This window comes from Mustela nigripes, chromosome 1, assembly GCF_022355385.1.
Source record: "Mustela nigripes isolate SB6536 chromosome 1, MUSNIG.SB6536, whole genome shotgun sequence".
NCBI classification, from domain to species: domain Eukaryota; kingdom Metazoa; phylum Chordata; class Mammalia; order Carnivora; family Mustelidae; genus Mustela; species Mustela nigripes.
In genome coordinates, this window is record NC_081557.1 from 6,941,483 (window position 1) to 6,952,186 (window position 10,704).

The 10,704-nt window shown below is 57.8% G+C and overlaps 3 protein-coding genes across 3 annotated transcripts; 2 read left to right on the forward strand and 1 right to left on the reverse strand.

Annotated features, from left to right (window-relative positions):
• The first annotated feature begins 78 nt into the window (after window positions 1–78).
• On the forward strand, window positions 79–1,608 carry FAU (FAU ubiquitin like and ribosomal protein S30 fusion). The gene is made up of 5 exons (XM_059401818.1): window positions 79–186; window positions 449–531; window positions 622–766; window positions 1,205–1,260; window positions 1,430–1,608. Exons 2-5 carry the CDS (start codon window positions 457–459, stop codon window positions 1,553–1,555), a joined length of 402 nt encoding a protein of 133 aa, XP_059257801.1. The 5' UTR covers window positions 79–186; window positions 449–456; the 3' UTR covers window positions 1,556–1,608.
• A 630-nt stretch (window positions 1,609–2,238) lies between these two features.
• ZNHIT2 (zinc finger HIT-type containing 2) lies at window positions 2,239–5,936 on the forward strand. Its single transcript, XM_059401790.1, has one exon. It carries the CDS (start codon window positions 4,694–4,696, stop codon window positions 5,885–5,887), a length of 1,194 nt encoding a protein of 397 aa, XP_059257773.1. The 5' UTR covers window positions 2,239–4,693; the 3' UTR covers window positions 5,888–5,936.
• Window positions 5,937–6,220: 284 nt separating this feature from the next.
• Window positions 6,221–10,630, reverse strand: TM7SF2 (transmembrane 7 superfamily member 2). Its single transcript, XM_059401778.1, has 10 exons — window positions 10,403–10,630; window positions 9,823–10,019; window positions 9,680–9,734; window positions 9,050–9,244; window positions 8,865–8,968; window positions 7,532–7,651; window positions 7,276–7,444; window positions 6,957–7,037; window positions 6,747–6,869; window positions 6,221–6,469 (listed from the first exon to the last, which is right to left on the reverse strand). The coding sequence occupies exons 1-10, from the start codon at window positions 10,452–10,454 to the stop codon at window positions 6,309–6,311; spliced, it is 1,257 nt and encodes a 418-aa protein (XP_059257761.1). The 5' UTR covers window positions 10,455–10,630; the 3' UTR covers window positions 6,221–6,308.
• Between the last annotated feature and the right edge of the window lie 74 nt (window positions 10,631–10,704).

The window sequence follows — 10,704 nt, forward strand, 5'->3', positions numbered from 1 at the left end:
AGAACGCTTGCGCAAAGCGTAAAGAGGCGGAGCTAGAACTGCAGTGGGCGGTACAACAACCAAAGGCTCTAGCGGTCGCCCAGCAGTGACGTGACACGCAGCAGGCAGTGTAGACGTGCGCGCCCCTGCTCCTTCCTCTTTCTCGACTCCATCTTCGCGGTAGCGGCTGCGGTGCCCGCGGTTCAGGTAAGATTTGGGCCACCGCTGGATCTGGAGGGCCTAGTAGCAGGTGGGCCGCGAAGTCAGAGGGCGCGGGAAAGACAGAGGGAGAGGGTGTGTCCTGAGGGCCAGCTCCCGGTCCCCACCCGACCTCCCTGGCAGGCCCGGCCTTACCCACGTGAGATCCCGCGACCACCTATATCTCAGCGCGATCGGTGCCGGCCCGCTGCCTCCCCCCGACCCCCTTTCTCCCAGAGCATTCTTCTCTTACGAGCCTTTCTTTCGTCAGTCGCCGACATGCAGCTCTTCGTCCGCGCCCAGGAGCTACACACCCTCGAGGTGACCGGCCAGGAGACGGTCGCCCAGATCAAGGTAAGGCTGCGTGGTGCTGCCTGGGCACCGTCCTTTTGTGTTCTTCAGTCTCGCTCCGCGGGGACGCTGATGAGCCTTATTTTACCATAGGCTCATGTAGCCTCGCTGGAGGGCATCGCTCCTGAAGATCAAGTCGTGCTCCTGGCGGGCACGCCCCTGGAGGATGAGGCTACCCTAGGTCAGTGTGGAGTGGAGGCACTGACCACCCTGGAAGTAGCCGGCCGCATGCTTGGAGGTGAGTTGGGGAGCATTGTACTTTGAAATGTCGGTAAACTCATAATAGGAGTGTGGGGTGTGGGGTTCAGTGTCCTAACCCCAGGGTGGTGGTTCCTGTTTACCTTCCTCATTAAGAGGTCTATGGGAGACGGAGCTAGAGCCTAGTTCTGTTTCAATTACTTATTAGCCCCTTGTTCGCTCACTGAAATCAAGTCCGACTGGATCCCTCAAGGTACTTTTCAGCTCTTGTTTAAAGTTGGGCTGGAAGATACTGAAGTGAAACCCTGGAACGTACTGTACTAAACACTCCTGGTCAGAGGTCATATCTCTGCACCTTTCTTTGCAGCCCCTGTTGGTCCCTGTTTATTTTTAAAGGCTTGAGTTGAGGAAGAAAGGATTCTGCTGGGTGGGGCCTTCTTGCTCTCCTAACTGCGTTCTGACTTCTTTGCCACCACAGGTAAAGTCCACGGTTCTCTGGCCCGTGCTGGGAAAGTAAGAGGGCAGACTCCCAAGGTAGGTGACCGTATTCTGGGTTTTTGGGTTTTGTGTGCAGGTTTTGTTTTGTTTGTTTGTTTTTCAGCTAAGCCAAGACCTTTGGTCTTTCCTCTGTTTGCCCTCTCCCTCCCTGGAGGTAAGACTGAGGGATGGTCCGGGAGGTCTGATGATCCTTCCCTTTTCCCAGGTGGCCAAACAGGAGAAAAAGAAGAAGAAGACAGGCCGAGCCAAGCGGCGGATGCAGTACAACCGGCGCTTTGTCAACGTTGTGCCCACTTTTGGCAAGAAGAAGGGCCCCAATGCCAACTCTTAAGTCCATTGTAATCCTGGCTCTCCCCCAATAAAGCCTCTTACGTAGTTCAATTATTTCATTGTTTCATCTTAATGTACAGGGAGGGCCTCGGGAAGATACTTGTTCGGGTATCTTCTGGGGCTGGTGGTGTGTTGATTAGAACAGTGAGGCTTGGTTCTGGTTTCTTGGCACTGTCAGGTTGGAAGAGACGGGCCTCGGGTTGGGGAAGCAGTGGTAAACTGTAGGAAAAGGGTTACCATGAAAATTGGTAACTCCAGATGGCAACTCTTTGGATGGAAATTGGAGATTTTCTAATCCAAATAACTTGACAAGTCTGCCAAATCATTTTTTACTGTTTTGGTTTTTTGTTTTTAATATTTATTTTACTTATTTATTTGACAGAGATCACAAGTAGGCAGAGAGAGAGGAGGAAGCAGGCTCCCCGATGAGCAGAAAGCTCAGTGCAGGACTTGATCGCAGGACACTGAGATCATGACCTGAGCTCAAGGCAGCAGCTTAACCCACTGAGCCACCCAGGCGCCCTTGTTTTTTGTTTGTTAAGGTTTGGTTTTTTGTTTTTGTTTTTTTTAAGATTTATTTGTCAGAGAGAACACAAGCAGGCAGAGCGGCAAGCAGAGGAAGAGAGAGAAGCAGGCTCCCCACTGAGCAAGGAGCCTGATGTAGGACTTTATCCTAGGACCCTGGGATCATGACCTGAGCCCAAGGCAGCAACTTAACCAACTGAGCCACCCAGGCGTCCCTGTTTTTTAAGGTTTATTTGAAATGGAGCAGGGGAGGGCAGAGGTAGAGAATCTTTGCTCAAACACACACACACACAGCCCCATCCCAAGCATGGGGTTCTACACAGAGCTCCATCTCAAGATCTGAGCTGAAACCAAGTTAAGACATTAACTGAATAACCCATCCAGGCACCCTGTTCTTGTTCTTCGAACAGAGGAGATAAGAATCCTTGTGGGAGGATTATGGAGGCATCAGCAGAGAAATTTGGGTAGAAAATATATCAGGGAAGGGCAATCTGACTTTTCCTAAACTTAGAACCAGCTATGGCCTTAGTGGAGTCCAGGGCACAGGTCCAGTATGTCCCTACTTGAGAAAATCTGGGCCACCCCTATTGGGGGGGAAGTCAGTGGTGCAGGCCCTGAAAGAGAATTCACCCAAAGCAGAAGGAGATGAAATTTATTGAATATACAGCAAAAGAGCAGGGGGCAGGACAGTAAAGGAGAGACTGCCAGGAGGCAGTGGTGGGGGGCCTGAGGTTAAGGGGGAGGGGAGAAGAGTTAAGAGACCTTGTGGAACTTTTACTTTTTTTAGTACCTGTGCCTGGTTGTAAGCAGCCTGTTGCTCAGCTAGGACTTAAGACTATTTTGAGGTGGATCTGTTTGCAGTCAGCCCAGTGGTGGCTGTAGGCCCTTTTATTTTACCTTAACTGGGACTTCATTGCCCATGCCTGTTCCCTGAAAGTGGCTGCCACAGAAAGCCTTGCCTGATGACCTTGGCATGACGGTGACCTTGTTTGTAGCTCCACCTGTCCAGCTAACTTCGTTCATGAAATCACAGCTCAGGTTGGTGGGTTGTTGGTAGTGTTCCTGGGAGTGGATTCTCTGGGCTTCATTCAAAGTTCCCCTAGCAACACGCGCACCCACCCATTTTGTGAAGGTTTTCAAACCTGCTGGTTCTCTAAAATACAGTATGACATGAGGTGAAGACCTTGTATCTAGACTTGGACTGCCTTAAGTTTGAGTCCTTGCTTCATTTATTTCCCAACTCTCCAACCTTAAAATGACTTAATTTCTGCTCTCATGTCTTGAGAGTTGTGAAGAATATACAGGATGTGAAGGTCTTAGGTCACCTGCCACATAGGAAGTGTGCAAGCCTACAGGCTCTTTTTATCTCTAGTAATCTTTAGGAAAAGTCAGTCACCTCCCTTCTAGACATTTGATTCTTGTGGGTTAAGTGAGGAAGGTAGTTAACAAGTAAGCGGTAGAGTCTCAAGGTAAGGAGGGTGTTGCAAAGAAAGAGGGGAGGTTGGGAATAGACTGTGCAAAGCTGTGTGGTTTTGTCAGACCTGAACAGGAGTTCGGTTTTGAGTCCAAGGGCAACGGAGAGTCACCAAGTATAGGGAAGGGTTTAAGTAAGGGCCTGATGCGTTCTGACTTGTGATCAATCCAGTGCTTCCTCTGGCTGGTTTCTCTGGATGGCTGGCAAGAAAGGGAACCAGATAAGGGACTCGTAACTGAAACCACCAGTAGTAATGGGATGTGGAAAACAAGCGGACTTGATGGTCTTCAAATCCATCCAGATCTTGAGAGGGAAATAGATGATCCATAAGGAGATAAATACAAGGGATTGTGAAGGCAGAACTTACTGGGGGTGGGACTAAAGAAACAGCTCTCTTTTCATGGGTGTGATGGACCAAGTCCTGGGGGCCCTAGCATGGTTTGTGTGGGTTATCGCCCCCCCACTCTACAAACTAAGCTTCATTAGGGCAGAGACCCCATCTCTTTGCTGCTCAGTGTGTTTCTGGCACCCAGTATGGATTCTGCACTTTAAAGTTGGACGAACCATAGATTTGGAGGGAAATCATACAGGAGTTCAGATACCTGTTAAAGTTTCTCTCTTCTCAAGAGGGGAAATACCTCCAACACACACATACAGAGTCTAGACCAAGGAGTCCATCTTCACCCTTTTTCTGCACTCCCCTTTATGTGTCTGTGTCCTCTAGTAGAATAGCTGCCCTTCCAGTGGAGGGAGGCATCACATCCCCCATAGGCCTGGGGCATTTAGGGGCCTTTGAGGAGGTGCTTCGAGAAGATCCTTTTCCGCCAGGTCGCTTTACCGTGCTTCAAGGAACCACTAGGGGGCGAGCAGGTACCAGCGAAGCACCGGCCTCGGGCACCGGCCCTCGCTCCCTCCCGCGCAGGGCGGGACCCGTGCGTCCCGACCCACTCCTGCGCCTGCTCAAGAGCTATTTGGCAGTGGGGGCGGGGCTCGGCTTCCGAGGGTGGGCGGAAGTTGCCGAAAGGCTTCGGGGGCTTTACGCTCCGTTGGCCTCGCAAGGAGGCGGAAGTAACCGATTAGCACCGGAAGTTGTCCGAAGCCGCCTGCGCGTGTTCGCTAGTACGCGGGGCGCCAGTTGCCATGGAGCCGGCCGGGCCTTGCGGTTTCTGCCCGGCCGGGGAGGCCCAGCCCGCGCGCTACACCTGCCCTCGCTGTAACGTGCCCTACTGCTCGCTGAGCTGCTACCGGGCGCACGGCACCTGCGCCGAAGACTTCTACCGGGACCAGGTGCTGGGAGAGCTCCGCGGCCGCAGCGCCTCACCCAGCCGCCTGGCCGGCGCCCTACGGCGGCTGCGGCAGCAACGCGAGACCGAGGATGACCCCGAGGACGCGGGCCTCAAGTCTGGCCCGGCGCCAGGTGGCCTCACCAGGCTCTGGGAGCTGCTGGCGCCGGCCGAGAAGGCGGCCTTTGAGCGGCTGCTGAGCCGTGGCGAGGCCGGGCGGCTGCTGCCCCCGTGGCGGCCGTGGTGGTGGGGCCGCGGGGCCGGGCCGCGGCTTCTGGAAGAGGTGGATGATGCCGCGGGCCGTGACCCTGCGGAGCTGGAGCCCACGCCCGCGAGGAGCCCACCGGAACCCGCGAAGGAGGCCGCCGCCGAGCCGTTTCTCGAAGACGCTCCCGAAGCCCGCTCGCCCACTGTGCCCTCCCGGATCCCCACGCTGGCCAGCCTGAGCCGCAGCCCGCCCTCGCCACTCGTGCGCTTCCAGCTGCCCAACGTGCTGTTTGCCTACGCGCACACTCTTGCCTTGTATCACGGCGGCGACGATGCACTGGTCTCCGACTTCTGTGCCACGCTGCTCGGCGTGTCGGGAGCACTGGGTGCGCAGCAGGTCTTTGCCTCTGCCGAGGAAGCCCTGCAGGCCGCAGCCCAGGTGCTCGAAGCAGGCGAGCATCCTCCCGGGCCCCTGGGCACACGGGGCGCCATGCGCGAAGCTGCCCGCATCCTGATGGGCGAAGGCCCAGCAGACCAGAAGGGCTACACGCTGGCAGCACTGGGGCACCTGGCACAGACCCTAGGCCGGGCCCGGAAGCAGGCCGTGGCCACGGAGGAGCAAGATCGCCTCTACCGGGCGCGGAAGAAGTGCCAGTTCCTATTGGCTTGGACCAATGAAAATGAGACGGCCCTCATGCCGCTGGCTCTGGACTGTGCCAGGGCCCATCGAGCCCATGCTGTGGCGGCAGAGGAGGTGGCAGCCCTCACTGAGGAGTTGGAGCGGCTTTGGGGAGGCCCCCTGCCACCTGCTCCAAGAATTCTCATCGAGGAACTCCCGGGCTGATCTGGGATCTCCCTGTCTTTAATAAAGCTGTGACTGGTCTGCCCTGTGAGCAGTGCCTGCTTCTGACCCACAGCTGCTGTCCACCCCACCCCCCCACCCCTGGCATCCCTAGACTCTCCAGCCCAAAGCCACCTCTCAGCTTGTCCTGGATCCGAGCTGACCCAGCGAATTTTTAAACACCCTGGCCCCAGAAAGGGAGGGAAGTGGTACCATGGCTTCCAGATGTTTATCCAGGAGGAAGAGTAGCCCCTCCACTCCCATTGTTGGGCACTGGCTGCATTTCTTCTTGCTCCAGAGCCCTTGTCCGAGACTGTTCGTCCCTGCTTGCTGGAGCTCAGAGCGGCACAGGGCCCAGGCTCCTGGTGCTGGCTGCACTGACAGACGGGTGGGCACCTGCCCTGCCCGGGTGAGCAGAGCCGCTTCAGTAGACGTAGGGCAGGATTCGGTAAGGCACGCGCCGGCAGTACTCACGCCAGGCCAGGCCGTACTTCCGCAGGCACTGCTGCTCGTCCCGGGCCTCGCGGTGCACCAGCAGTGCCGTGAAGTAGAGGACGTAGAAGTAGGGCAGCAGGTGGGACACTCCTGTGGGGAAGTGGAGGCTGTGACCGCCCAGCAGCCCCCCAGTTCACAAAGGTTTCCCCATCAAATGGCTCACAGGGACACAGGCTCCTTTGGAAGGTCTGCAGTGCGGTGCTGGCTCGCAACCAGGCATAGAGGCCCAGCTCCCTGACGCCTCCCTCTGCCAGGGGATGGGACATCCCTGTTCTCACCTCCACACCCAGATGGGTCATCCTGTGGTCACCACCTTTGTCCCCCTCATGTGTGGTCCCCATTCCGTGCCCCCCCCCAAGCCACTCACCACAGGGCAAGGACCAGGCCAGAGCCATGATGAGGTCTCCAAGGTAGTTGGGATGGCGGACCATACCCCACCACCCAGACACCAGCAGCTGTCGCCCCGTGGCTGTGGGGATGGTCTCAAGGCCTGGGGGAAGACAGGGAGTGGGATGGGGGAACCGGCAGGAGCCCAGCTGCACTGCTTCGCTCATGGCTTCCTGGCAGCCCAGCTCACCAGCCACTCTGGGGTCAGAAGGGTTCTTCCGGAAGGTGTTCTTCTGGGAATTGGCTCCCCGGAAGATGTAGTAACCAACAGCTGGGGAAGGCATGGGCAGGTGGTCAGGGTCGAGGTTTAGAGCCTTCTAGGTGACCCTGACCATTCACCCGCAGCCCAGACTCCGTTCGCCTGGAGACCTAGGACCCAGCCCTTCCCCCACACCGCCCCCCCCCATCGCCACCCCTGTGTTAGAGGAGCACCTGAGGGTTAGTATCTACAGGGTGCTGAAGAAAAGGCAGGAATGAATGAAAGGGGGAGGAGTCCCGTCCTGACTGACCATTCATGAGGCAGATGACGGAGGCCATGGGCAGCCCCAGGGCCCGCGGGTGGTGGAGCAGGAACTGGGCCTGCAGGCTGTAAGTGAAGGGGACCCACGCCAGGTCCCCAAAGGCCAGCATGAAGCCAAACCCGTCATGTGTGATGTCCATGGTGGTGAGGACGGCCTCCTGCAGGGATGGGACCCCGACACACCCGCTTAGTCCCCATGCGGTCCTCAAATGCCCTCCCTGCCTCTTCGCCCGCTCCCGCCTCACCTCGTGCCAGAGAGCATCAGCCACATAGAGTAGCTGGAAGCCATTGACCAGCCACATGGCCAGTGAGGGAGTCCCCCGAAGCTCCGCTTCCTGCATCAGCAGGGCCAGGTTGATGAGGACCTGGGGACGTGGGAGAGGGAGGACAGGGCAGTCTGTCTCCAGCCCGCCCCCACGGAGGTGGCAGCACCTAGCGGGGTAGTGGCCAGCCTTTCCCCTTATCTCTCTCTCGGCTCTCGGCCACTAAGTCCTTGGCCCTTTGCTGAATGAATCCAACCCCTCTACCCAGGGGCAAAAACTGCCACGGATGCGTCCAGAGGGGCTCCCTGCCCATGGGCTCTCGCCTTGACCTGTAATGTTCCTTTGGGGAGAGCAACATAGAAAGCCACTGGACACGTCAGGCTTGGTTTTAAATCTCCGCTTTCCCATTTGGGCAAGTTGCTTTCCCTCTCCAAAGGCTCCTTCCCCGCAACACCATGTGGTAAATGGAGTTAATCATGGACCTGCCTCACGTTGCTGTTGGACTTGTTGACACGAGGCATGTTCTTAGCTCACAGCAAATACACATGAGTAAACCCATCTGGTAGCGCTGGGTTGGCGCTGTCACTAACATTACCACTTCTAACCCTCACCAGAACCTTCGCAGCAAGTTCTCACTTTATCCCACCTTGCACGTGGGGAAGTGGCCTCAGCGGCCATGGCGCGGATCCACGGCGGGCCCTGGCCTCATCTCACCTCTGATCTCCAGGGTGACATGAGGGACGCTGCCCAAGAGACCCTTGGGGAAGCTGTGACCACAGTCCAGCATGGGTGATTATAACCCATAACCACAGTTGGCATGTCCTCAAGGCCACTAGTGATGGACAGCTTGCTATCCATCAGTCTCAATGATCAGTCTCAAGTTCTACACCACTAGGACCAGCAGGTGGCATAGCCTCAGCCTCTCCTGTCCTCGAAGTAGAGTTTGAGCTTGATTTATTTAAAGTCGCACCTGCTCACCTAACTCCCTCCGTGCTTTTTCTCCCCAGCACATAGCACCCCTGCCGTGCTGTACAGATTTCACTTATGTTTCGTGTGTTTTTCCTAGAGTGTAGGCTCCGTGAGGACAGAGTTTTGTTTTTTGGGTTTTGTTTTGTTTTTGTTTTGCTTTCCTATAACTTTCTTTCTCTTTTGTCTCCTTGTACCTAGAGTAGTGTCCAGGGCACTCAACCAGTATTTGTGGGATGAATGACTAATGGTTTTCATCTGTGCAATAGTGGCCCGGCCCTGCCCTGCCCAAGCACTGCTTCCCCACCCCACCCCCTCCTCCTGGCACACATAGCCATGCCCAGCATACCCAGCCGATGAGGCCAGGCCGCAGTTCACAGAAATATTTGAAGTCGAAGGACCAGATGCGCGGGTTGAGCTCCCGTCCCAGGAAGAAGTCGTAGATGGGATTGCCTGGAGAACAGCGGAGCCTGAAGTCGCGAGCGAGCACCCCCCCATCTGCCTTTATCTGCACCCTACTGGGACCCCTCTCACCTGAGTTCCCCCCAGGCGCCAGGGCTGAGGCAGGGGCCACCAGAGCCTTCAGATAGAGAAGGAGGCTGAAGATGAAGGCTGTGAGGGTGGCTGCAAAGGCCAAGGGCAGGAGCATTTCTGGGAGCTCCCCCAGAGGCAGCCCGGCACACACAGCCAAGCCCACCAACAGGGCTGTCAGCACCAGGGCCTGGAAGCCTGAAACCAGTACACAATGAGTCCTGGGGGCTGCGCCTCTACACCTGCGCCCTTCCCCTCCCCTCCACTCCCTCCCTCACAAACACACACACACACACACACACACACACACGCGCGCGCGCGCGCGCGCGCCCCGGCAACACACAGACACAGTCCAAAGCCCAAGGAGGTCAATGACCTTGCCCTTAGCTTTCAGGGGGTCTCCCCAACCACTGCTCTGGTGCAGAGTAAGAGCAAATGCTGCGGGTAGGTGTGGAAGAACAAGGGACGTGGAGAGGGACACTGAATCCCCCAAGGCTACCCCGGGCACAAATCCTAACACAGGCATCTAACGGAGCTCGGGGTTGGGGGCTACTCTCCATTGGGTCTAGAGCTCCACCCCCACAGGCACAACTCCAGCGCGGGGATCCATCCCCCACCCCCGCGACCATGCACCGTTAATGGGGTAGCGCAGGCGACTCTTGTCCTTCAGTTCCTGTCCCTCCGCCACCTGTGAGCACAAAGAGGCTCTGATAAGGGGTGAGAGTGAACCCCCTCCCTCAGCCCGCCTCCCCCGCCATCCCCCGCCCAGTCCACACCTTGCGCGCCGGCAATAGGTAGAGAGCCGCCTGAAGGCCTAGCCAAGTGAGCCACAGCAGCAGCATCTGCGGGCTCCACAGCACTTCGGGCCCCGGAAGGTAGGGGGGTGGGCCCAGGAGGCGCGCCGGGCCCGAGCGGGCCACCAGGAGCAGGTGGAACATGGTGGCAGGAAGCAGCAGCATCAGCGCCGCGGCGCCTGGAGACGCGGGGGCGATCGCGTCGGGCGTGCGCTCCGCAGCTGTCCGCCACCGCCCCCTCCGCATTCCCTGCCCAGGACCCCTCAGGGCCCCCCACCTACATTCCCACTGCCCTCTTCCCTACTCCGTTCTCAGCCCTCAGCCCGGCCCCATCTTGAGCCCGGCCCCCTTGCTCCCCCCGCTCTCGGTGCAACCCCCCACAGATCCGGTGCTCTGCAGCCCCCTCCCCAGTCCCCCGCAACCCCCAGATCCCTCTGCCTCTGGACACCCTTCAAAGCTTTCCATTCTCAGATCCTGCTCCTCTGCCCCACTCCCCCGCAGCCGTTTGCAGTTCACCCTACTTCGCTGAGCCTGACCCCAGATTCCACCCTTGCCCCATTACCCAGGGGTCCCCCGAATTCCAGCGGAGGCCGGGAGCCCTGAGGAGAGGCCATGGTCTCCGCTCCACCGAGGGGGGGAGGGGGTACACAAGAGTCCGTCAGAGAAACACAGTCCGTCTCATCCCGAGGACCTGAGCCTGGTGACGCGGGGTATCAGACCGCTATACTGGAACCTACTTGGTCCCCACGCTCGGACTACCACCACCCACGGCCCCGAGATCTTTAAATGGCCCCACCCCCGGCTCATCCTGGGCCCAGCAATCCAGCCAATCGGCTCGGGGGGCGGGTCGGCCACGGGCGCCTC